The sequence below is a fragment of the Bactrocera neohumeralis genome, chromosome 4 (assembly GCF_024586455.1).
Source record: "Bactrocera neohumeralis isolate Rockhampton chromosome 4, APGP_CSIRO_Bneo_wtdbg2-racon-allhic-juicebox.fasta_v2, whole genome shotgun sequence".
NCBI classification, from domain to species: Eukaryota; Metazoa; Arthropoda; class Insecta; order Diptera; family Tephritidae; genus Bactrocera; species Bactrocera neohumeralis.
In genome coordinates this window covers 39,292,373-39,319,999 of record NC_065921.1, presented here as the reverse complement: position 1 = coordinate 39,319,999, position 27,627 = coordinate 39,292,373, and the positions used below count along the sequence as shown (strand labels likewise).

Sequence of the window (27,627 nt, the reverse complement as noted above, 5' to 3'; positions counted from 1 at the left end):
TATCATTTCTGAGTTAATACCTTATAATTTGTCACCCTGAGCATAGCTTAAAGAAAACCCCACAAATATGTTGCCATGCTTGCATTGACCAATTCTCAGAAATTACTGAGGCGTTCAAGTGATATGCTTGCATCACACAATGCACAGAGCATCGTTATGTTACAACTGATCGATTTCATTCATTAACAGACGTCACTTCAATGCTATCATAGCGGTGATACATTACTAAATGAGAGAGCGAAAATCAAAATCGCCACAAATGAGAAGATGACACCGATCAGCTGGGGTATCGGCAGTAAACAACAGCCGCCCCAAATCAAGTAGTTGTTTTCGTCGTTTGACTTGTTTTTGTTGCTATTGCATGACATGACAGTCTGTAAATTACTAGGCGCATCTGATTACTTTTACTTGTTCAATTTCAATTTATATAGTACTTGTACATTTTCTCTATTTTTACAATAAGCACGTTCGAGACTTCATTTCAAGTAATGTACATTTCGCCCATTATTTATATCATTTAGTTTATTAAGTCGATTTGTAATCGTATATGCAAAGCTATTTTACGAAGTGTTGACAAAAATTAATTGCAATTTTTGCATATAAATGCAAAGTTATATTCCGAGTATAATCAAACCGTTTTCGACTCTTCCAGGGGAAGTTTCTTAGCACATACTCAGAACCGTTCTTAACACAAAATAATTCAGTAAAAATGCGTGCTTTCGTCGTTTGCTTAGTGCTGGTTCTGTTAGTGGCGATGCTGGTCGGCACCAGCGGTAATCCCGTCGGCGATAATACTGTGCTCACTTTAGAGACAGCCGAACAACCGTTAACTTTGTTTGATGCCGATGCGCAGCAAGGACATGAGAACGAAAGCGATCGCTTGGCACGGGGCTACGGTGGCTACCGTGGTGGTTATGGTGGTTATCGTGGCGGATATGGTGGTTATCGTGGCGGATATGGTGGATACCGCGGTGGATATGGTGGATATGGCGGTCGTCGTGGTGGTTATTATGGTTAAATGACGAAAAATGTATAAAAAAATATATGTCTTTAATTTGCACTGTGAAATTAAAATTGTGATTTACCGTACTACAAAAATAAAATTAATAAAATGTTGCCAACACAACAAATCATGTTTTCTGTTAAAAGCGCGCGATATTGTGTGAAATAATTTTTATTCCATTTCAAAGTCAGCTTATCCAATACTAAATTAGCGTTTCAGTGTATATATATTTTAGAAGACCAAAGATGGCATTTAAGAAAATTTAAAATTTTAGTACAGAAACTCCGTAATTGGTAGTATGTGCTCAGTTATGTATCTTAGAGAAAATTTCAATAATTTGAAATAAGATTAATTGATTAAAATAAAGCAAAAAGTGGAAAGCCAAACAATTTAAGATTAGAAACTAAATACCTTTCACATGGACAAATCATTTCATATAAGAACTGAGTTCGTTTTGTATGGCAAATATATAGTATTAGAATATAATATAATATATAGAACAATTTTTTTATCCTGTATAAAAATGTGAAAGTTTTGTAAATGTAAAAAATGTTGATAAAAAAGCGAGATTTTGATTGTTTGGTTTGTATTTCAGCTACTCGCATATATTACAGTATATCGGCGGTCCCGCAAAGTGAGAAGCTTCTTGGTTAGAAGAGGTTTTGTGCAAATTTTTCTACTTAATATGTTATTCAAGAATTCTGGCTCATCCACCGAAATTTGTCGATAATAAATACACTTTTATAGAAAATCACAAAACTTTATCAAGCAAATTCTTTTAAATTTAAATGTCTTAATTTAAGCTAAAAATATCAGCAACGAAATAGATTTTAATGGGGCTATCAATATTGACGGCAATAATCACTACATCAATCATGTTTATAAAGGCTTTCTTGGATATTTGGCTTCGACTTCTCGCGACTGCACAACTTAATCTCTAATTAAGAATGGTTAACACGACCACAACACAATTATTTGAGCTTAGGTTAGTTGCGCATTTCCACACTAAATAGATAGACATTCACCGACACACAGTAAACCTCCTTATGTTGAGAACAGTTTGTAAATGTATAAGTTTCAAACGTGTAGGCTACTTTAAATTAATTTGTCGACAAGGTCATAGTCGGATTCCATTCATTTGTATAAAGAACAGAAAATATGAATTTAATATTATTTTCATTTTAACGCTTTTTTGCACTGCCTAAAAGTATGCAGTTAAAACCGAAATAGCGCGTATATTTTAGTTCCGCTCAGAATCTTCGCATGCGCTGTTTGCAAATATTAAATAACATGTCATAAATTTGTTACCATTTTTCCTTGCCATCAATACAGAATTCATTGCGAATTCTCAAGAGCTGGCAAGTTTGTGTCTTAAGTCTTCAGTTTATGACTTGACATTATGTTTTATACATGTCTGTGATTTTAGTTCAACCTGAATAGTAATAATATTATATTTATTAGGTCACCAAATACTAACTTATTTCCGGTTTTAGTCGAATTAAAAATATAAGTTATTAAACATTAATACAATCTGGAATATTATATATACTCAACAGTATACTATATACATTAACGGTGCTTTTTAACTTTTGGTGTAAAATATATATTTATTTTTCTATAATACGTTACACAAATTTACATCGTAAAGAACATATTTAAGATATATGTATTTTACTTTTAAAATACAGTAAGGCCCCGCTTAAAGCATAGAAGACATAATGCGAAAGAGCGCTTAACCAGGCTATTATAATCATATCATGTAAGTAAGTAAATAATGGGGTTGGGGGTAGATATGTGGATAGAAAATTTGCTTGATATTAAGTTTAATAATTTTGTTTAAAAAATAAATCTTAGAAAAACAATATAAATGAATATACTAAACTTAAAACTTTAAGTCAGTAATCATTCAGTTAAAAGAAGGCTTCAGTGTAATTTGCGTTTTTTTTTTATTCAGTTAAAAGAGTTGATAAGATCAAAAGCATCTATAATACTCCATCTTGCGTTTGTAACTGAAATCCCATCAAAGTTTGGATAATTTTTAGTTCATTGTTCAATAATTTCAGCTATAGTAGTCAAACTCCATTTTAAGAAATCCATCAGATGTTCTGCTGTTCTTCGAAATCACTACTGTCAATATTTTTGTTTTCTTCTTGCTCAGCTAATTGCTTCGAAGGATTAGCTCTTGTTTCTTGAACTATTTCAATCACACCTTCCACATTTACCTTATCTAAACCGGATCTTTTGCTAATCTCATTATTTTATCCATATCAGCAGAGTATTTTCGCTCTTAGTACATTCGGTCGAATGTTCTTCCATGATCCTCAAAATATATCTCTGTTAAAACCATTATATTTCTGTTACCTCATTCCATGAAAAGCTATTGTTTTCTACAGCATTCACGGTATTGTAGTTTTTCTGAAATTCTCTTATTGATTGCTTCCCTTTTCCGTCTACTTTTTCAAAACTGTAATGTTCGCCGCAAGAAGTAAGCCTAAAAATTGAATATAACACTTTGGCATAATTCTTAGTGGAATTTCCGGGTCGAATTAAGGACGTGCTCAGTCAAAAAATAACATATACGTGAAATAATCTCAACTAAAAAGATAATATGTATATTGAGTATGTGAGGAATATATCAGCTAATATAAGACTTTCCGATCCTCTGGAATCATTATATTAGCTAGCACATATAATTTGTACTAAAACTGGTCCGTTTACTTTTATAAAAATATCCCACATATTTGCGAAAATCAGAAGTCAATATATAAGGAATTTTGGGGCTGGGAGACAAGCTGCACTGATTCCATTAATAGTATGAACTACTGATATACTACACGAATTTATATCGGGCGGCATCAGTGCTTGCACAAGCTGTATTTTGTACACTTTCAATTTAAGATTTCGATGTAAAATGAGCCAAGTTGTTCCATAAGTTAGTCCAACGATGAACGGCGCCGAATCTACTCTCCACGGTCTTCATGTGCTATATTTGCGCATAGTACGCTCTGTTGTTCGATTATGTTGACCATAAGCTGAGCGAAGCGCGAGAAACACCTTCTTTACCATGATGATCTCCAGTCAAAAGAACTGGCGGCTAAAACACATTAGAAACTCCAAAAAGTTTGCGGAGATGCTGACCATTGTGAAAGGACGTGCCGTAATTTTTAATTCACGACCGACCGCATGAAGGAAGGCCAAAAACCGTTGAAAACGGTGAATCAGAGACATTGCACGATGAGGGTCCATGTCAATTGCAAGAAGAGTTTACTCCAACATTGGGAGTAACCCGCCAAGCCATTTCAAAGCGAATCAGACTCAGGTTACCCAGCCCGTTAAAACTTACCTGAAAATGCTTAAATTGGAAGTTCTACTCCATATTGCAGTGGATATTGCTCCACCGATTAATAATTGTTCCGTTCGATAGCATATGGCTCAGAAGCAGACGACATCGCAAAATGGCTTGAATCATACATGGTATCACCAGATCAACAGTTTTATCGTAATGATATTCGATCTTTGGCATAAAGATGGGAAAAAGTTGTGAGTAGCGATGGACTTCGAACAATAAAGTTTTAACCATTTCCTAACAATAAAATTGCGTTTTCGATAAAAAAAAAAACTATCCAAAACTTAGTTACGAACTTAATAAAAGACACTATTTGTGCAAACTTTTATTTCAATAACGTTATCGATTCTGAATTCAAATGCTTTAAATTGAAAGATTCAAATTTAATTTAAATTTGTGTTATATGGGCTCTAGTCTTGGCTGGATTTCGCTCATCTTTAATGAATAAAATGGGAATTTCAATTTGCACTCACCCTCGCGCGAGTCTTTAAAAAAGAAAAGATGTATTTGTGAATTTAAAACAAGAAAAAACGTTAACTTCGGCTGCACCGAAGCTAATATACCCTTCACAGGTGCATTACTTTTAGTAACTATGTGTTCAGTTTGTATGGAAGCTATATGATATAGTAATCCGATCTGAACAATTTTTCGGAGATTACATTGTCAAATGTGAAAGTTTTCCATACAAGCCCTTGATTCGGATCGTTCAGTTTGTATGCTATAGTTAACCGATCTGAACAATTTCTTCGGAGATTACATTGCTGCCTTAGAAAATAATCTATACGAAATTTGTTGAAGATACATTTTCAAATGTGAAAGTTTTCCATACAAGAACTTGATTCCGATCGTTCAGTTTATATGGCAGCTATATGTTATAGTGGTCCGATATCGGCCGTTCCGATAAATGAGCAGCTTCTTGAAGAGAAAATGACGTTTGCAAAATTTCAAAGGGATATCTTAAAAACTGAGGGACTAGTTCGTATATATATAGACGGACGGACAGACAGACAGACGGACATGGTTAAATCGACTCAGCTCAACATACTGATCATTTATATATAAACTTTATAGGGTCTCCGACGCTTCTTTCTGGGTGTTACAAACATCGTGACAAACTTAATATACCCTGTTCAGGGTATAATGACCAATTTATTTTGAATGATCCTTTATTTACAGAACAATAGCTTAATAACCTATCGCGTCGAACTGTGTTGGATCGCTGTAAATCGGCGCGGGTGGAACGATGTCGAACGTAGCAAGTGTGGCACAGTGTCGAATAGAAAGGCCAAAATGGATCTTGATGTGCAAAATGCACGCTGATCAACGCATTCATTTGATCCGTGAGCGCCGTGGGGTAAGGCTGTCACACACCGGACTTTGTTAGTTATTAGATAGTTGTCATCTGCGGTGGTGATATTCAATTTGTCCCCAGGTGTGGTGTATTTCTCAGGGCAGTTGAGTTGTGCTAGGGTGCGCCAGTTTTTCTCGGAGTGGGGGAGGCTTAACTCATTTACCAAAAGCCATTCCGTTCCACACAGTAAAATTTAATGCTTCGGACGTATTAGGTAGGGACTTTTCGTACTTTTAGTAGCTTTAAATATAACTGTTGTATGAGGATTGAGTGTAGTTATACCCCGATATCAGCTACTTACTATACGGTTGACATAGCATTAGTGGTTTGTGAGATCAGACTTATTAGGGGGTGTGACCATGCCCTCATAGTTTCATATTTTCATTTGATTTATTTCAGGCAGTTAGTCGGAATTCAACTCGTCCTACATATCGTCATTTACATATCATCGACATGTCTATTTGTATATCTATCCTGATTAGTTTCAAGTGCTTAAAAAAACATAATACTCTGCAACAACATAATGCGATAGCATAAAAATTAAATAACATAAGTGTACTCTCAGAATAAATATAATATGTAAGTTATAAATTTATCATTTATTTATTTATTTAGCCGGATTCATGTAAGAGGCAGACACACGTGTCTAAATGCGGTCAAGAACCCTACAGTCGTTGGTATTCCCAAACTGTATTATTTATTTCTGATTGTAATGTTTATTACACATTATAGATAGAACTTTATTATTTATTTTACTATATACTTTTACGAACAATAAATCATCCAAGTAAAATGTCTAAATAAAGCGATCTGTGTTCAATTGCTATCCAATAATCATTTGTATGTTTTTGTTCTGCTTGATTTAATTAAAATTTATATGCTTTTAAGCACATCAAAATTAATTGTTTATCCGGTCGACATATGAAAGCGTCTAAGCATTTAATTGCGAAGCAGAATTCTGATAATCTTTTAACTCGCTGAAGTTTTCTAATTTTTTAATTAGATTTCACAAGTTACTATATGCACTATTGCTGTCTTCTGGTAAGGAGAATTATATTTTTAAAATAGAAGCAACTTTTATTACTCAGAGTTTAATTCTAAAAAAGTATTTTCAGACGGAAAAAAAGTGAAATGAATCAGCGATAACCTTTTATGTGCGAGGCGTTCTTACTCTGAGTTTACACGACTTTTCACATTGCACATTACGGGAGCGCTAATTATTACGTTGGTATAAAATTATTGAAAAATTCAAGTTATGTTGAGATTTATATTTTACTTATAACAAGTGGTCGCTGTTGTTAGGAATAGCAAAATGGGCTTGTTGTATGGTACATATTTTCCATAACATTCAATCCCTAGAATGATGTTTGGTTGATCTCCAGTGGCATCACTAATAAAATACAATACTTAGAACATATTACACAGATATTTAGGGTTTTCAGAAGTCTCATAAAGTTATAAGTTATAACGATTCGAAAACATAGCATTGAGAATTGTAAATGTGTAAACTGATTTTTGTATGAAATCTAAGAACAATTTTTTTAAGCAAGTGTAAAAATTTAGAATTTTACGATTTTAGGATGCTTTACGACAGGTTGTGAGTACCCCAAATGATTATATTCTTAATTTGCTTATTATTTACAAAAAATATATTTTTTCAGTTTGCATTATACAAATCAGAAATTATTGCAGTTATCAGAATAAAACTTTGCATAAATAGGATATTCAATGTACTGCATCTTTCGACCAAAAAAATTTTGAAATCCAACTATAACCTTTCAAGCAAACATGCACCAAATATATGGACCCCAGTACAAATGGCTGATTTTTCGCCGTATATATCGGTCAATCTGTGAGGTATGTTATTGAAATTCGGGCTTTATTTCCTTGATAAAAATGTATTCCCATAAAACATTCCAAAACATTTTTCAACGTCCAGTTCACTTTAAAAGGCATCTATTGGTTAATATGTAAGACAAATTACTGAAATTCAAAAATAAAATCGTTTTAAAAGCAGTGTATCCTCCTACCTAAAATGGAAGAAACCAGTACCTTCCGTACCTTAATATAAAGTTTTGCCAACACCACAAGGTACTTCCTCGGCTTTGATTCTTGCGAGTTTCTAGAATATGAAATGTTAGTTTAAACCGAAACTGCCCCTCCTTACAAGTCACCTGTTCTTTTTTATTGTTAAGCAGACGTCTATTTAAAATTTATATTTTTTTCCCAAATAATTTACATATAAACTAACCTATCTTTTTAGTTGGGTCAAACAAGACACAGTGTGCTAAATTTAATTGAAATCTGTTCAGAAATTAATTAGCTAACGCCGGGCAAAACATGACAAGTTATTATTATATATGTGCATATATGTATGTAGATTGTAGTGGAATGAATTGTCTGTTTCTCAAACATGCCTTTCTGCTTATTAACAGCAACAGGTCGTGTGAAATGAGCCTCGTCATCAATAATTGAAACACAATCGTAAATGCAAAGCATGCCGATTTTGGAGAATTTTTTCATCTGATCCGTGATTAGTACTCAGTTAAGATTTTCAAAATATTCATAGCCAACTCAAACTGAAGGAAGTGCTATAGTGCTATAAAAGTTGTTGTAGCCTCTTCGAAGACTAGTTATCATTTTACGTACTATTGACAATTATTCCAAAATTAGTTGTAGTAAAACAGCAAGTGAGTTGTCATTATAATTTGTCACCCTGAGCGTAGCTTAAAGGAAACCCCCTCAAATATGCTGTCGTGTTTGAATTGACCAATTCTCAGAAATTATTGAGGCGTTCAAGTAAAACGTCCGTCATTTGGATTACATGAAGCATCATTAAGTGTTAACTGATCGTTTTCATTCATTAACAGACGTCAACTCAATGCGATGCATGAGTGTTGTTGTTGAACTGCGCAGGTGATAGCGGTGATACATTAATAAATGAGAGAGCGAAAATCCAAATCGCCACAAATGAGAAGTTGACACCGTTCAGCGGGGTAATGGCAGTAAACAACAGCCGCGCCCAAATCGAAAAGTCGTTTTCGCCGTTTGAGTTTTTTTTGTTGCTATTGCATGCCACGACAGTCTGTAAATTGCTAGGCGCATCTGATTACTTTTGCCTGTTCAATTTCAATATATATACATATATACTTGTATATCTCCTCTATACAACAACAATCTGTTCGAGATTCACTCCAAGTAATGTACATTTCGCCAATTTTTTATATTATTTAGTTAAATAAAATGATTTGTAATCCTATATGCAAAGCTATTTTTCGAAGTGTTGACAAAAATCAACTGCAATTTTAGTATATAAAAGCAAAGAGCTATTCCGAGACTCTTTTAGAGTAATTTCCTTAGTCTTCGACATTTGCTTAGTACTGGTACTGTTCGTGGCGATGCTGGTCGGCACCACCGGTAATCCCGTCGGCAATGCTGTGCTTAATTTTGAGATAGCCAATCAACCGTTAACTTTGTTTGATGTCGACGCGCAGCAAGGACATGAGAACGAAGGCGATCGCTTGGCGCGGGGCTACGGCGGATACCGTGGTGGTTATAGTGACTATCGTGGCGGTTATGGTGGATATCGTGGTGGATATGGTGGTTACCGCGATGGACATGGTGGATATGGCGGTCGTCATAGTGTTCATTATGGTTAAAGTGACGAGATATATACAAAAAAATGTGTATGTTTAATTTAAATTGTGAAATTAAAAATGTGATTTGCCATGCTATAAAAATAAATATAACGAAGATTTATAAGAATTTGTTGTATTTTAGAGAAAACATCTACAATTTTGAGATGTTATTAAGGGGTTAGGGATAGTTAGAATTTTCAAAAATTATTTTTTGCATTTTCGTTAAGTGTAATATCTTAAAAATATTCTCTGAAAAGTTCACGTTGATCCGATAATTAATTTTTGAGTTATTCGACAAATAACAAAGAGCGCTCGGGCACTTCAAAGCGCTAGTGTGATGCTTTAAACGCGTTTTCCCCAAAACTATGTTTTTTGAACCGGTGACAACTGTAACTCGAAAACCGTTCAGTAGATTTTAATGCAATTTATGCAGCTTTTAGAATACATAATAAACTCGGGCCCGATCGAAGGATTTTTATATTTTCGAAAATTTCGATTTTTTAAGACCAATTAACTGTTGATTTTTTCGCAAAAATTTCTTGAGGCCGCCATTTTGTTAATTTTGAAAATAAAAAAAAACCCTTCGATCTGGCCCTAGTTTATCTATTTATAAAACTAATTTTTTCTGTCCGATTGATTTTAGATGAATATCCAAGGACTTATGCTTGTCACCGCAAGTACTTTTTATGGAACAGGGTCAACACAAACAACTATAACTTTGGAAATTAATTTTTTTTTGAAATTTTCGTGACTTCACGTAAACACATCCTATAATAATGCCATATTACTACTTTTGTAAAATAACATAATTTAATAGCAAAAAAAATACTGAAAATTTTTTCGTGCCTCTGACTACCCCTAACCCCTTAAGAGAGGGGTAGAGGGGGGGTTTAAAAGCAAAAAAAGTTATATTTGTGTATTTTTTGCGGCGACATGAGTAATATAATTTTATTAAATTTAATTACATATTATTGTACAACTTTTGAAGTATATTAGACAAAATTTCCAATAAAAGATATTAATAAATAAGCCTGTGGCGGTGGATCTCCAGAAGCGCTTGGAAAAAAGTGGTGACTATTATAACTCGTTACCGAATCATCTGAAACAAAAAAATCGGTATGCTTTTGTTGCAGTACTTGGAAGTGAAAAGCGCGATTTTAGCTAAAAAAATCGCGGTTAATTTGTTAATAGAAAATAGAAAAAAATGGAAAAAAACTCCATCTGATTACTTGTTGATTTATGTGAAGAAGTAATGTTCAAATTTTCAAAAGGATCGGTTCAGTAGATTTTGAGTTCTAATTTTTACGAATTTCAAAAATAAAATTTTCGGGAAAATCGATTTGAAGTTTTTTATACATCAAAAGTCAGGTATTACGACCGCACTGTGTTGCCGCTAGTGGAAAAGTAACTTTTCTCCGATTATTTTTTCAGTGTTTTTAATGATGCAATTTTGTCACAGATATTCCAAGTATACAAAAAACACATAAAGCTTATTTTTATGTTGGCCCGTTGATTTTTAATTGATTTTAAAAGTCAAATATACAAAATTTTCACGAAAAGAGGGGATTTCAGGGCTGTATTCAAAATGATCTTATTTGATTTTGGTGACAGATATTTTGATTCGGAAAAAAAATCTGCCTTCGGACAAGTATCTTCTGTAAAACAAAGGAATGTTGTTTGAGACATTTTCTTATGCACCTTTTTTAGAGCGAAAACTCGACTAAAGGTCCATTTTTCCTTTAAATTTGGGTTAGGTAATCAATATCTAAAAAGTCCCAGAGAGTCCCAGTTCCAAACCACTACAGAAATGTTACATAATTTGCTTTTAACGAACTGTGAAAAAATCAGCTGCCCATACCTGCCCTCCTGGGAGTTATAGCGATTTTATTATATCACTCTCAGTATTTATTCCATAGAAATAGAACGGAAATTCTCGGAATCACTTATTTTTTTTATTCAACATTTATTCTAGCACTCCACAAAAATGAGCATAACTCTCTTAAAACTGAAGCTATTGACTTCAAATCGGTATCAAATTAAAGCTTTTATTGCCACCTTTCAAATAAGAAATGAAATAGATTTTGGTTTTATATAAAATTTCAGAGTTTTTCAACAAATATCGAAAAATCATGAAAATTTGACGTTTATAATTCTTGTTCGGACCACCCTATACTTTATTTAAAAAACTAATCATAGGGTATTTATCAGAAATAAAAGAAGAATTAAAATACATTTTTTTTTGTAAATTTTGGAACAACTTTTTTTTTTTACTTTTGTTGAAAATTTGACCCAACAATTTTTTTCGGTGTAAATTTTTTTTCACTCATTCTGTTTGGGATTTCATTCTGACCAATCTGTAGAAGTTTCTCATCGATACAATTAAAATTACAGTTTAGGCAATATGATTTCCAAAAAATTCCGGTTTCGCAACACTGTGGACCGGTCGTTTAAAACGCTGTAACTCCGATATTTTGACTATAATTGACTCAAAATTTGTACACAATATTGGTCGTTTAAAAAAACAATAAAAAAGATGCAAAAAAAAAATTAAAACCCTCAACCTTAAAATGTTCAGTTACATCCGAACTTTACACTTCCTTTCTTGTTGTGTTTCAGTTTTTTGTATTGTAAAACTTTCCATATTTTATATCATTAAATTAAGCACCAGAGAGTAATTAGTATTTAATTCGTTTTGAATATTACTGTCAACCGAGAAATTATTGTATTTTCAGATATGCCTATTTCCAAAGTAAATCTGAAGCTCCAAAATTTCCTATTGCATAAAATAATGCCATAGAATCTAGTAGGTCAATAATATCATGATTTCAGTATTCAGCCGTGTAAACATATGGATGAACAGCTAAGCTATATAGTTTTTTTTTAACTTCTTCTTAGTCTTAGGTCTTTTTGTCATTACGTGATTGATCATACGAAGAAAGATTCTTCCAAAATTGGCCGCTTAACATATTGATATATAAGTATTTTAGATTCCAAGGGCTTTATGTTTAGATTGGTTGTGCTTTCTTTGTGATTTTAAATTTACTGTATCTTTAGTGGCAGTTGGTAGTCTAACTATCAAGAATATCCGTATGTATATATTGGGGTGATTCAAAAAATTTTTTGTTTTTTTTCGTTTGGTACCTGGAAAAATTGGTTCTTCGACACCTCCAAGAAAGCCTCTCCAAAAACCAATGAGTTTCATCACTCATATTGATTTTTTCCATTGAGTTATAAAATTCAAAAGAAATAAAAAATGTTCCCAAAAATAATCAAATTTCAACCGTTAATATCTTTTAAACGGTTGGGTTTACGAAAAAATCGTGGGAACCTTTTTGGTAGAGCATTCAATTTCCTATAAAATTTAGGAATCAAGATCTTTTTTCCATTAGTTGAAAGCGAGATATAAATTTTTCTATCTGATAATAAGAAAAATAGAAAACTGTATGTAGGAGGACCTTCCCGTTACAATTAAGAACTCATGCTTGGAGAGGCTTTCTTAGAGGTGTCTAAGAACATATTTTTCCGAGCACCAAACGAAAAAAATTTTTTTTTTTTTTTTTGAATCACCCTAATATATATACATATATATATGTCAAAAGAGTGTCGAGACATAACAAACGAGAAGCGCCAAGAAATTACTAACAGGAATTAAAAAGCACTAAATACCTTATACAGACATATCGTTTATTCTATACAGTTTTTTTTTAACAAGTATCATCATTAGGAATATCGTGTCATTTTTAGTAAACTATTAGTCCTTCCTATATGTCCGCTTAACCGTAAATAGTAGCAGGATAGGCTGCTTGGTAAACTGGATAGGTAGCAACAGGTACTGGAGCAACAGTGCGATATACAGGGTACACAGATCTATAGACCGGATAGCTGACACCGTAACTAACAACGGGATAATAGCCACGCTTCTGACGCACATGTGAGTCCGTTACTGTCGCTGCATCTTGCTCAAACGGTGCCGCGTTGATGTCCTCACTTCCGGCCGGGTAGCAGTACGCCGACGCCAAAAGGACGGTGAATAGCACAAATGCAAACAATTTCATGTTGGAATAAATGAATATGTGTTTTTAGTTTCTCAAACTGAACAAGCACTAGAGTGTCGAAAGAATTCTAATGAAGCATCAGCGCTGAAGCTCAGTTTTATACTAATCAAACGGAAAACCGAATTTTGTTATTTTTAGCCAAGATTTCTTTTTTAATTCTTAACGCATTTTCATGCAAATAAAAATTTGTAGTTTTGGAATTCTATTTACAACTTTGAGGCAACTTCTTTTGAAATTGCAGATATTGCTTTTTTGTGAATATCTTCTTTGAAGCGAATAATGGAGCGAACTGCGCACTTCGCCAACAATGAGTGGAATAAAATACAAAAGAATTGGAAATAGTGTGCTTTCATAGCTAGCGCATCTGTTGGTATCTAGTTTTGCGAATATGTATTAGCATTGTTTTTGTAAACAATAGTTTGTTTATAGGTCTAGTCGCGAATTTTGCGTTTATTTTTAGTTCATTCAAGCTAAAGTTCTGAAGAATCGGAGGTTCTAATGGTATTCAAAGCTTAAAGCTTTTCAAATGGCCTGAGGCTTAGAATTCACGAAAAAAATTAAAATATATTAGTAATAAGGAAGTTATAAGATTTTAATTTTGTCTTAATACAACCAGAATTTCGAATAAGGAGGCTATAAATGAGGCTATGGGCGTAGTGTAACGACACGTAAATCAACGGCGCGAAGCTCCTAATATACATAATTCTCAAAGATCCACATTTGATAGCATTGAACGAGATAATTATTTAGATATATGACACATAAGAGTTCGTGGATCGATTTATGGATTCATTTTAATTATATCGGAAATTTGCTGCGCAATGAATTGTGGTAATAGGAAAAAAATAGAAAAGTTGCGGTAAGTCGAAAAAGTCTTTTCGTCTTTTGTCAATAGATGTCGTTGCAGTCGTAAATCTCCAGTGATTGGTAGCATACCATATAGTGTTGGAAAGGTGGGATTTTAAGCTTCATTCAATACAAAAAAAATTAAATTTCGAAAAGATGAAAAAAGTTGTAGTTGTTCAAAAATGAGTGAAAATAATAAAGAAATTCGCTAATTTTGAAATTTTTGTATAAAAATTGGAAGAATGAGAAGATAAAAGTCGATGAAATTATGGAAAAGATTGACCAGGATCGTCACATAAGCAGCCATGACATCGCTAAGGAACTTAACATTCATTATCAAATGGTTCTGAACTGTTTAAAAAAGGCTGGCTACAAAAGCAAAGCTCGATGTTTGGGTACCACATGAATTGTCTGTGAAAAATTTAGTGGACCGTATTAAGATTTGCGATTCTTCGCTGAAACGTAATGAAATCGAGCCATTTCTGAAGCGAATGGTAACAGGTTACGAAAAATGAATAAAATACGACAATAATGTGCGAAAAAGATCATGATCCAAGCGTTGTGAAGCTCAACAAATGACAAAAAGGACTCGACCAAAATGGTACATATTTGGTTTATTAAAAATGATTAGAAATAGAAAAAAATAAGTTGAAGTTTGATTAGTAATACGAAAAGACTACCTTATATGATAATATATCTAAAAAAAATTTGTCCTGCAGTATTGTCCAGGTCCACGCTATAATCTTCGAAAAAAATTTCCACATCAGATCACAACATCATATAACTGACATATAAACGGTATGACCAAAATCAATTTTCTTTTTTATGAAAGGTTTTCTGCACACTTAATATATGCTTCCATAAGTATATTTTAGCAGCTTAACTAAAACTTATTCTTGTTTAGATACAAAATAACTACATTAGAAAATACTAATTAATGGAAGTTGGTCAACTCATAAAACAGGTAGAAATTGGCTGGTTACACATACCTTGTTGTTGATTTTAAACCTCAAAATTAGAATAAGAATAAAAAAAGGTTATGCATTTGTTTTAATGGTATCTACACAAAATGGTAACATTCAACTCAGTGCAAATACACAAACAGTTTACATATAAAAACTTTATTAAAAGATAGCGATCATCCCTTTAGAGCTAATTTTTATTATAGACATCTTTTTTTTAACCCAAAATATAGTCGACATTCATCTATTATAGTATATCTTGTTGGAAGCGTTGATGAACAAGTTCCGGAGTACAATCCTGATTTTCTGATTGATTTGGATGCTTTGATATAGGCAGTTTTGACACTACGTAGGATGAGTTTGTTGGTCGAAGACAAGTTTGACTAGGTAGTGAGTTTGAACTTGGATATAAGGTCAATTGTAGCCATTATTCCTTGGTTTGAAGTCATTGGTATAGCAAATGGTTTATGACTGGGTTCTTGTTTAGCTCAACCAAATAGCAGTCTCCCACATACGTTACACAACATTTAGGTGGAATCCAGGATTTATCTTGATTTCGCACAGGAAATTCAAGAAATTTAAATATTTTTAGATTTCTTTGAAAATCGAGAAAAAACGTCGTAAAACCTGTAAAATGTAAACAGACAATTGTTAAGAAAATTCAAATGTTTTTCTTCAATGTAAAGTAAAACCAATACAATTATGTAAGTTCTGAATATGACATCATTCAAATCGCCTCCATGACAGGAACGAATTCGATGAACCCAGCTTTCGAGTGCTTTTTTCACTTAAATCAAGCCGTCATGATTAGCACATTCAATAATGACTTCTAAAGCATGAAAAGAGTCTGGTTAATTTTTGAAGAGGAATGACTTCAAATAACCTCAAAAAAAGTATTCTAAATGTGTTAAATCACAATTTCTTGAAATCGAGTTCCCAAACTTTTTCGCATAATGGTAATGCGGTAGTTGAATGTGTTGTGTAGCAAGTAGCTCCGTCTTGTTGGAACCAGGTGTTTTTTCAAAATCAATTTCTTCCAATTGCAGCCATAAAAAGTTGGTTTTCATCGATCTATACCTCTCTCCACTGACAGTAAATGTGTCACCAGCGTCATGCTTTCACCAGACCAAAAACCACACCAAACTGACAATTTAGGTGAATGTTGTTCATGAATAAGTTGTGGATTTTCTTCGCACCTGAATCACCACTAAAATGAATGTGGGCCTCAAGCCTCAAGCCTCAAGCCTGCAAGCCCAAATCCTTTTCTAAAATCAGCCAAAAAGACAAAACTAGAAATCATATCATCCTTTTTGAAAACCCTGTATATTAGGCCGGGTCGATTGCTCTATGGGCCGGGCCCATTGCTCTATGAAAATCATATTCTAGGGATCAAAATAAGAAACTTTGCCGAAGGAACCATACCTCTGAAACGAATTCTGATGTCCCCCAATTTCGGTCGAACTTTTGGGTAGGGGCAAATTTTGAAATAGAATTGAAATTTCCATTTCATTCTTATTACCTCTGAAAGTGAGGAGAACTAAAGCAATAACCACTATGGTATTTCAAAAAAAATAATAAGTGATGTGACCATTCCAAATCAAAAAGTTTACAATGAATCCACTATCTTCTACACCGCAAGATGAAGCAACTACATTAACAACTATCGAAAACCCAATGAGTCATATACCTAAGCATTATGTTACTGTTTTTGGTGTGTCTACTGATTTGACTGATCTTAATTTACCAACCCATCTGCATATCTTGAGATATTATTTTTATTTAAGCGAACGTGCTAAAACAGAACAAAAAAGTTTTCCCATAAATCATTCACTATTCAAGTACAAGATAAGTTGATTGGAATTTGGGAAAAACTTGGTATGGAAATAATGCTGAAAAAAAGTGTATGTAATAAATTTAATAAATTGCTTGACAAGTGTAAAGAGCAAATCAAGAGAAGAAACAACACCCAACAATTTACAGAGTATGTAAAATCTCTAGAAACAATTTTTTACATTGGAACATGTAAATGCGATTTGAAGGCAGCTCCATGTGCATGCGGCTGGGTTCCCGAACGCCTCAAAGGGTTCATGCACGATCAACATAATCAGAGAAGACTAACAATGAATGCATTTATGATGGAAACTGAAGAGCAAGGAGCAACGTCTATGTCATCAATGCCAACGTACCAAGATCCCGATGATTCAACATACGCACCGCCACCGGTTCAAGAAGATATGGATAGAAGCACAAGTTCACAATACACAGAGAGATACGATTGTTTTAACTTTGCCTTGGTATGTGACAGATTTGGTGTGCCTGACAGAGTAGCATCAGCATTGGGAACCGCTCTTTTGCAAGATCTTACAATTAAAGATAAGCATGGAAAACCTCTCATCATGGATAAATCGAAAGTTCGCAGAGAAAAAGAGAAATGCAGACAAGAAGTGCTTCGCAAACGGTTAGATGATACCAATTTGTTAGCGTTTTCATTCGCCGGCAGAAAATATAATACCTTAACGATAGATAAAATTGATGAGAAGTATCATACTAGGATGGTAAAAGAACCTCATCTTGTTATTTTGAGAGAACCCAATTCTGAATTGATTGGTTACGTAAGACTGGAACATGAAACCGCTGAATACAAAACAACCAAATTAAATGGTTTTTTCAACGATTAAAATAAAATATCACTGGATACATTAATTGGAATATGCACTGACGGTGAGGCAACAAACACTGGCCCACACGGTGGAATTATACGACGATTCGAATTGCTGTTAAAAAGACCATTGCATTGGTTTGTTTGCCTTCTACACTTCAACGAACTTCCGTTTCGGCATTTGTTTGAAGCTTTGGATAAATCTACCAGCACTGGACCAAGATCGGCAACCGGAAAACTGAGCCGTCAAATCGAAACTTGTGAAACTCTTCCGGTAAGTTATTGCTATCACTTATTTATTATAATTGTCAACCATTTTTATTTATTTTATTATTATATATTTTTAGGTGGTGGACGGCTTCCAGAAAATTGAGTTGCAAAATATGCCCCCTTCTCCAGACAAAAAAAGAATTTTCCACCGATTCGAAGTACTTATACGACATGGCCCATGCAATTTCTAGCGGCGAGGTTCCGGTGAAAATTGTACATTCTCGGTGGCTCACCAAGGCTGCTAGATTATTGCGGTTATATGTGACAACGGAAAATCCAGATGCAAATTTAAGAATTCTGGTTAAATTTATAATTAAATGTAATGTGCCAATGTACTTCAATATCAAGTATTACAGCTCTGTCGTGTACGGCAGTGCATTATTTTTCAAGTTCATTGATTGGTCACGATTTCTAGAACCTCGTTTACGCAAAATTGTCAATCAAGTAATTAAAGATAATTCATACTATGCGCATTCGGAAAATATCTTGTTATCAATGTTTTTTGATGATTGGAAAGAAAAGCGCGACTGTGCCATCAAGAATTCTACGCTATCGAACCGATGTTGACGAGCCAATGGAACTTAGAGTTTATAAAAAACCAGATATAAACTTTAATTCCACAAGTTATACGGAAATGATCAATTTGACTGATATAAATATCGTATTTGAACCACCATTCACGCGAAGCATTCCGTACGATACATTGAAAGAATATTTAAATCAAGATGATCCACCGTTTAATGATCCAAAAATTCCATCACACATACAAAAGACTTCAAACAATAATTTTTTTTAGTTTCTTTTCTATAACTCACTTAAATTAATTTTTTCATTTACATATGTTCTGACTAAATTAATTTCTTAAGAGAAAAAATAGATATTATTATAAATAAATAAATAAAAATAAAGAAAAACATAGCCATTTAGCTGATTTTTTCATGTAAAGGCCAAAAATGGTGATTTTTTGAAATGATTGTGTGGGGAACCCCCCAGGGGAGTTCCAGGGGGTGTGCCACTGGCATGGGTGGGTCGGCCGTCCAAAGTTAGTGGGGGTCGAGCATACATTTGGACTCGATTGGAGCACTCTAAATGGGTCAAAGTGGGATTTTTCAAAATTTATCCCTACCCAAAAGTTCGACCTAAATTGGGGGACATCAAAATTCGTTTTAGAGGTATGGTTCCTTCGGCAAAGTTTCTTATTTTGATCCCTAGAATATGATTTTCATAGAGCAATGGGCGATTTTTAAATCGACCCGCCCTACTGTATATACTTCTAATGATTAGCTGAGTCTGTCCGCCTATCCGCGAACCAGTCATTCGGTTTTTGAAATATAGAACTGAAATTTAACTAATACTAGGATTATCAGACATTCGGTGTATTGATCAATATGTTGAGGTATATTAAGGGGTTACATGGGTTACATCTTATTAAGTTTTACAACACCTCTAGAATATTTTCCTAAATTTTCAAGTTGGTCCCAATAATGGTTTCGCATTTTTAATTTTTCTATAAAAATGTCACCCAAAAATCTAATTTTCAATTTTTTTCCTTAGTCCAAGTTCTAAGTTAAGGTTTTAATAAAACTTTTTTCGCTTTAGATGATCTTATAAGGAGTTATCCTGCCAACGCGGGCGCATCTTTTATCACAGGGGTCGCCGGAAATGGCGTCGCGATGACCGAGCTTAAAATATTTGTTTCCAAAAATTTCAGGACTTCTTTGTTAATATTGTATGTCTGTAACAATAAAAAACAATATTAATAAATGTTTCATTTTTAATATGAGAAAAAAATTTTGAACATAGGCTGATTTTTAACCGAGGAAACTCATGTAAACCCCTAAGGGAGTCATACCTTGTGTATCTCAAAAACGGCGTCACCGAATGGCTTTAAATTTATAAAGTATACTCATCACATATAAGGGCATGGAAACGTCTGTTATCAATAAAAAAACTTATAACAAGAAACAAAAAAAAATAATAATAAAATACGTAAAATTTGGTACTTTTTCAAATGGCTCTAAAAAGCCCAATTTTTGGTATATTCATTTGGTAAAAGATCATGCCCTGTACTTAAGCTTATAGATTTAAGCAGATAAGTTTTGTTTCAGATAAGTTATGTTATACAGCCTGAATTATTAAGGAAATGAGGTCCATTTTTTCGAGTTGGGGCTGTTTAGAACGCTATAAATCATGTTCACCACAATATTTTTTAGCATAAAATTTATATTTATACTTTCGAAATTTATATTAAAAAATGGTACTAAACTTAGTTCAATCCTTTTACTGGCCGTGAAAATCCTAAAAAGCAGCCGTCACATGGAATGACCACCTTAATGAAACTTAGAGAGCTTTTTTTTCTGGTAATCATTTTGAGTAATGCTAAAATGTAAAAAATCTGGTCAATACTCATATATACCTAATAGATGAATATTTTGTAAGCAAGAAAATTACAAACTGAATTATCTTGTGTGTATTTAAGTACAGGAGAATGTTAATCCAATCAGTCTGAACCTTTTTTTGCCTCAAATATATCTTGTATAGTAATATCCGGCTTTCCAGCTGACTTTAAGCCGTTTAGGTTGGTCAAAAATAGTTTAGCGCTGTATATGAATGAATTTGGTGTAGACCTTGAACGTCATATCCCTTATATAATGAATTTCGGTTCTTCTGTTCTTTTCAGATGATTTTAATTCAATAAATATGACAATGAAACTTATTTGGCATATAATATAACCTAATAAAATACCAAATTTGATTGTAAGAGGAATACATACGTGTTTATAAACGATCAATGGACCCTTCACTTGTTGGTATTCCTAAGCCTTTTAATTTATTCGCACGTGTATTAAACAATCATTTCAAAAGTTATAAATTGTACACACTCTTCCACATATTCTTTTTTTCTGCGTGTGGTCATTAAAAATTAAGGAAATTCGAACATGAAATTACATTTTTTTGTATTATTATTATTTTTTGTTTAATTTTTGTAAAAAATCATTTGCTATATGTTTTACTTTCTCTGCTCCTGAAAAATAACTTATTGAGTCAGAGCTTCCCTGTAAACGATATTTGATGTTAATTTATTTTGTGCCAGCTATATATGTAAATTGATTTTCAGGACCTCCGACCCGCGATGGACCAACATACAGTTGGCCATTAGTAAAACATTCTTTTCGTGGGTCAATCCTTACTAATTCGAAAGTTTGACTTGAACAGGACTTGTTTATGGTTAGAGCGAAAGATTGGGATTGGCAGATTACTTGGGATCATCGGCATCTATCCAAATTTCTAAATTATGGACTATTTCGCATAGAGACTCATCCAAAAGAAAATTGTAATTATTGCTTAAGCTTGGAGTGGGAAAAATATCTTCCCCAAGTTTAGGCAGTTGCTGTGGAAAGTCACCATTAGTGATTTTGTATTTTCAATCCAAGTCCATAAGCGCGACGTTACGTATATTAGGCATTCTTTTATTCGCGTACCTATGTTAATGACAGAAAGAGTCTGTCGAAAATCTCAAGCAAATACAAAAGTTATCCCGCCCATGAGAGCAGAGGAATTTCCAAGGTCTTTTATTGTTCTGTCCGCGTCCTCTATATGTTCTTTATAGCTCTGGGTACATGCATCCCACATAATCAATAAGGCGTCTTGCAATAGTCTACCAAGAGGCACATTTTTGTGGATAGAACATATTGTTTTTTGTTCATAAGTTATGGATAGCGGAAGTTTAAAAGTTGAATGAGCAGTTTTTCCATTTAGAAGAACTACAGCAATTCCTGACTAAGCAACTGCTAATGCTATCTTTCTTGATTGTCTTATTTTAGCAAGTATAAAATTTGCAAGAAATGTCTTGCCAGTGCCAGTGTCTTTGAAATTTTCTCATAATTTTGATGGTTCCGAAGGTTTACAAAATAAAAGTATGACGACAAACAACTCTCTTTTCTGGTAAACCTCTGTCACGGCAAGCTGGCTGATAGCTTTTTCAAGAACTCCGTCTACGTTTTTTAAGTAATCGAATGAGGTTGGACCGCATACGTGATGTAGTTACATCTTAAGAAAAAACACTCTGAAGGATGTACATCGTAGACTCTACCTAAACCGGGTTTTTTTTTATGCCTGGATGACCAAGTATGTCCTCACCACGTTTTCTTCTTTAAATTTGTTATTAGCCCATATGTAGTACAAGGGGTTTTTGTCTGATAGCGAGGATTGTCTTGCCTATTTCTGACAAAATTCTAAACTTTACCAAAATTTGTTGATTCATGCAAGTTATTTCTCTACTCCATTTTTCAGTTTGTAACAATTTGGTAACACAATATTTTGCTTCACAGGAGCCTCCACCTCACTTTGCTATATATTAGGGTTGCTTCATTTTTGTGAAATCGCCACATCTAATTTGTACGTGCCAAATATGTACGAATTGGATGTCAAAAATGTTAACAAAGAGAGACATCTTTGACTTGGTATTGTATATTTTGCTCGAACCTTTCAGAATTTACTCGCCCTTATCAGAGTGTTGCAGCTTGGCAAAATGCCCAACAGCATTCTCTTTCTAAATTTAACATTTTCTGTTATAAGTAATGATTTATGTTTGAATCTACGCTCGTAAGTCGGTTAAAAAGGAACATTTTTTTGATTTTTTTTTGTTTACACACCATTCTCATTGGACTCACTTCAACATGGTTCAGGCCATTTTTCGTTCCATGTAACGGTTTAGTCAGCTATAGCGAACAGACAAAAATCCAACTTATTTTTATATATTAGATAACAACATAATCGTTCAACACCTCGTTATTTAGATCTCTATTATTTATTTTACGAACAGTAAATCTTCCAAATAGAAATTCTAATCAAAACTGTTTTTAGTTGCCAAAGTATAACCATTTATTGCTTTTGGCTCTGCTTGATTTAATTTCTACGCGTTTAAGCAATTTAAAATTAATTGTTAATCCGGTCGACATATGAAAGCATTTAAGTATTTAATTGCGATCTCATTAGTTACTAAACATGCGCTATTGCTGTCTACTTATAAGAAAAATTATTTCATTAAAACTGTGCAAAGTTCTTATTATTCAAAGTTTAATTGTAAACAAATAATTTTTAGACTGAAAAATACAAATTAAATACATCATAGATAACCTTTTATGTACTAAGAGTTTATACGCGTACAGGGTGGGTCATTTAATATGCCGTTATGTTTGAGATATTATTACGGAACACATTTGTATACCCTTTCAGCATGCTGTTTCGACTTTATTAGATTAAAAAACTTCAAATATTTTTCCATAACTCTCGAGCATCTTTATAGGTTTAGCGCATTCTCTTGAATGAACCAGATTTGAAGGCCTGAACAGCCAATCAATGCGAGAACGATAAACGAACGTTAGACGAAAAGGAGTGGACTTAATTTTAACAATAAGTCATAATCAAAAGAGGCTGTGAATCAGACGAAGATAAGTTACGACAAACAAGCACTCGGAATTGTAATTAAATTAAAATGGTATTTCAAAAAAATGTATTTTGCTAAGTTGGTAGGACAGTCTTTAATTTTATGCCAAATATGGGTCAGACCAGTATGTTTTAAGGCGGTACACCTCAGTAGTGCGATGCGATTTTTACAATGATAAAAATATCTACCAAAGGATTTGCCACAAACGAATGTGCCGAAACGCGTTTTTGCTCGACTGGTTCCGGTAAAGCTGTTTTTTTTTTCAAAAGGAGTACCATAAACCGCTCACTTTAGACATGCTTGTTCGTGCGAATTCCGATTTTACATTCATGAAGATCATTACAACTGCCAATGAGAAATGAAGCCGACAATAATGTTACTCTCAGTGGGCGATGATTAATGACTTTTTCGTGCCTGAGTTGGAGGATGTTGGTCTGGACGACTTTTGGTTCCAACAAAATGACACTACATAGAGGTACATATATGCCGTACAGTCAATAAAACATTCAATTTATTGAATAAGACTTTTGGTTAGCGCATTATATCATGTAATGAGCGAAGTTGTAGCGAAGTCTCCAAGATCGCGCCATTAAAGTTACATACATATATGAAGTCGCTTGTCTACGCGGAACATATTAACAACTCAAAAACTAATTTAATGTCAAAGTCAGTTAATATTGAAGTACCGAGATAAACATTTTTACACCCTGTATGCACTTTCAAAAGAATTTTGATTGTTGCGCACTTCATGAATATCGAACAATTTTCTAGTTTTAATTAACAATTAATTATAACAATTTTTACTAAAACTGGTAGTACAACAACACTGAGATCATCATTAAATGAGAGCGTGCAAATCCGAGTCATCGCAAGGGATGGTTTGAGTTGCCAACTGTTGACTGTCATATCTGTAAACTGCTAACTCTAGACTTGCATATTATCTATATTTTTATAGAACAACAATTACGTTCGATATTTCATTTCAATTAATTTCCTTTAATATTTATATAATTTAATTTATTATTATATTTTCTAATCTATATAAATATTAATATCTGTCTAAATCTATGAACATCTATTTTAGTATATAAAAGCAAAGCGCTATTCCGAGTATAATCAAACCGTTAGCGGCTGTTCTAGAGGTACTTTCTTAGCAAATACTCAGAACCGTCCTTGAAAAAAAATAATTCAGCAAATATGCGTACGTTCGGCGTTTGCTTAGTACTGGTGTTGTTCGTGGCGATGCTGGTCGGCACCAGCGGTATTCCCGTCGGCGATAATGCTGTGCTCACTTTAGAGACAACGGATCAACCGTTAACCTTGTCCGATGTCAACGCCAAGCAAGGACATGAGAATGAAGGCGATCGCTTGGCACGGGACTACGGCCACCATGATGGGCATCATGAAAAGCATCATGATGGGCATCATGAAAAGCATCATGAAAAGCATCAAGAAAAGCATCATGAAAAGCATCATGAAGGGCATTATGATTGGCAACATGGTGGGCATCATGGTTAAAGTGACTTTAAATTAAAAAATAACATATGCATATCTTTATTTTGAACGGTGAAAGTAAACATTTGATTTAACAAATTATTGAAATAAAACTAAAAAAAATCTTGCAAGAATAATTTTTGTGTTCTCTTTAAAAATAATCACGAAATATTGTGTAAAATGAAATTTAAAACTCTCAGTATCAGCTAATCCAATGTAAAATTAAATTGCTATCTCAGTGCATAGATCTTTTAGAAGATCAAGGATTTCACTTTGGACTATCTCAACTGTTTTAGTGGATAATATAGAGTCGAAAATATGAGGTCAAAAAACTTAAAAAGACTTAAAATTATATGAAGGTAATTTAAAACCATGAACTGATAATGCGTAAAAAGCAGAAAATTCGAAATTTTTGACTTTTAAATAACTTGTTGACTAACTAACGTTCAACAAAACAAGAAAAACGCTAACATCGGCTGCACCAAAGAGATGCTTAACAGAGTAGCTAGCTGAGCTGAACCTACATCCATCTAAAACATCGTTACTGGTGACTTGTCGAGGAAGTGAATATGACTTCGAAACTGTTCGCACAAAATGTTATTCCAAAAAGGAGCCGAAACCAAAAAAATCACGACAAATTCGGCTAAAAATTATGGCGATGCTAATCGTGTTTCCACAGGGTGACACGGTGAACAAGAAATACTATTTGCCTATTTTGAAGCATCTGCGCAAAGAAATTTTCCTTAAAATATGGGGTTTGTGGGCAAAAAATTCATGGATTTATGTTAATCTGGTTTTTTATTGACTTTCGGTCAAACACTTTAATTTAGTATAATCGTGTTCGTGTCATCGCTCAGCCAGAGTGTTCACCATATTTGGCTTTCTGTTACTTTGCTAATGTTTTCGAAACTGAACAATCCGCTTTCGGGAACGCGCCATGAGTCAGTTGAATCCATTAATAGTCATTGACTGAAGTCACTAAAGGCTATCCCAGGGAATGCTTATATAAGGCTATGGAAAATTGGTTTAAGTGTTGGCATGTTTCACTTGGATCAGAAAATATTCCGATGCGAAATTAAAGAAATTCGTGAAATAATGTTTTTGTCCGTCTTGGTTAAATTTGGCGAAAAAGTAGAGCATCAGAGCCCCCGACAGAAAAATATATTTGACTTAATGAAATTAATTACGTGCCACAGTTTCTTTTTAACTTAGCAAATTCCGAACTTTAATGATATATTATTCGAACGACTTAGAATGCTGCTCTCAATATAGATTGGCGCGATATTACAAATGGATGAAGTCGGCGTTTTACTCGCTTCATTTCTACTCGGAGATATTTTACGCGAGTAAGTGCAACCCACTTTTTCACCACGTGTTAAATGATCTACTTGGATAATATGTACAAACTTTCTTTACAAGAATAGACATCACATAGTGTTAACTCGGTTGCATAAACAACTTTGGAGCTAGGTTGAAGGCCAGTCAGCTGATGTTTGGAGCTGATTCAATGAGGTTTCCCATGTTGAATCCCCCCTGAACTATTGATAAATTCTTTTATATTGACTGAATTTAGAATTTTAACAATAAGTTTCTTTATAATCATTTTTATACATGTCTCATACCAAGGACAATGAACCACCAAAATAAAAATTATGCTCTTGACGAAGCACGACTTAGAAGTGAAATAATACATTTAAGAAATTCTGTATACAAAGTCCCTAAACTTGAAACTCTCTAATTGTCTGTTGAGGCTTTCATTACGAATCCTATCTAGTCAACAAATGTGGAACAGTAACCTGGATTCAGTTTTCGTACATTTTGCAGCATATGTACATTAGCAATAACGCGGCAACTCTTCCAAGGCGTCAATCGTCTCGAGCTTTTCTCGCTTAATCCCACAAAAGTTAAATCACACGATCTTGGAGATCAATAAATTAATTATGTCATTAGCTGCATCATATTGCGCCTTTTTGTTGGAGTCAAAGTTCGTTGTCATCAACATACTACAATTCAGGCAAGAAGAGCACAAACAAAACAAAAAAATCAAGAAACAGCTGCCAAAAGACCAACTCCGAAAAAATATGGCCACATTAAAAACAACATGTTTAAAAAGCACTCGTTAATATAGCAATAACATTTAGGTCTTAACCCATTTGTGTTGAGGATATATCAAATCAACCGTTTAGAAAGCATACACAATTCTTCGAAATATACTAGTATACTTATATCCCTGAAAAGTATACCAGATGTCCCTCGAAATCACTGAGTGGAATTATAAAAGTACTAAATACCATATTTTTATCGTTTATTATAACATGCCTTTGTACCACGTATCATATTTAAGAATATCGTATCATTTTTAGAAAATTATAAGTCCTTCATATTTGCCCACTTAACCGTAAATAGTAGCAGGATAGGCTGGTTCGTAAACTGGATAGGTAACAACAGGTACTGGAGCAACGGTGTGGTATTCAGGGTACACAGATCTGTAGACCGGATAGCTGACACCGTAACTAACAACGGGATAATAGCCACGCTTCTGACGCACATGTGG

At 33.8% G+C, this 27,627-nt stretch overlaps 3 protein-coding genes and 2 long non-coding RNA genes across 5 annotated transcripts in view; 3 read left to right on the top strand and 2 right to left on the bottom strand.

Annotated features, from left to right (window-relative positions):
- The window catches only part of LOC126756461 (uncharacterized), a 25,925-nt gene extending 18,915 nt beyond the window's left edge, over positions 1 to 7,010 (bottom strand). Inside the window, exon 1 of the long non-coding RNA XR_007666582.1 lies at positions 6,848 to 7,010. This is a non-coding gene — a long non-coding RNA (uncharacterized LOC126756461). The remainder of the gene's footprint in view (positions 1 to 6,847) is intronic.
- LOC126756453 (neuropeptide-like protein 31) lies at positions 32 to 1,130 on the top strand. The gene has a single exon (XM_050469522.1). The coding sequence runs from the start codon at positions 710 to 712 to the stop codon at positions 1,016 to 1,018; it is 309 nt and encodes a 102-aa protein (XP_050325479.1). The 5' UTR covers positions 32 to 709; the 3' UTR covers positions 1,019 to 1,130.
- A 1,876-nt stretch (positions 7,011 to 8,886) lies between the features above and the next one.
- LOC126756456 (uncharacterized) lies at positions 8,887 to 9,465 on the top strand. Its single transcript, XM_050469525.1, has one exon. The coding sequence runs from the start codon at positions 9,099 to 9,101 to the stop codon at positions 9,357 to 9,359; it is 261 nt and encodes an 86-aa protein (XP_050325482.1). The 5' UTR covers positions 8,887 to 9,098; the 3' UTR covers positions 9,360 to 9,465.
- A 6,007-nt stretch (positions 9,466 to 15,472) lies between these two features.
- Positions 15,473 to 24,544, bottom strand: LOC126756460 (uncharacterized). Its single transcript, XR_007666581.1, has 2 exons — positions 22,804 to 24,544; positions 15,473 to 15,828 (listed from the first exon to the last, which is right to left on the bottom strand). It is a non-coding gene; the product is annotated as an uncharacterized LOC126756460 (long non-coding RNA).
- Positions 24,545 to 24,675: 131 nt separating this feature from the next.
- On the top strand, positions 24,676 to 25,210 carry LOC126756449 (histidine-rich glycoprotein-like). The gene has a single exon (XM_050469517.1). It carries the CDS (start codon positions 24,777 to 24,779, stop codon positions 25,095 to 25,097), a length of 321 nt encoding a protein of 106 aa, XP_050325474.1. The 5' UTR covers positions 24,676 to 24,776; the 3' UTR covers positions 25,098 to 25,210.
- Positions 25,211 to 27,627: the final 2,417 nt, after the last annotated feature.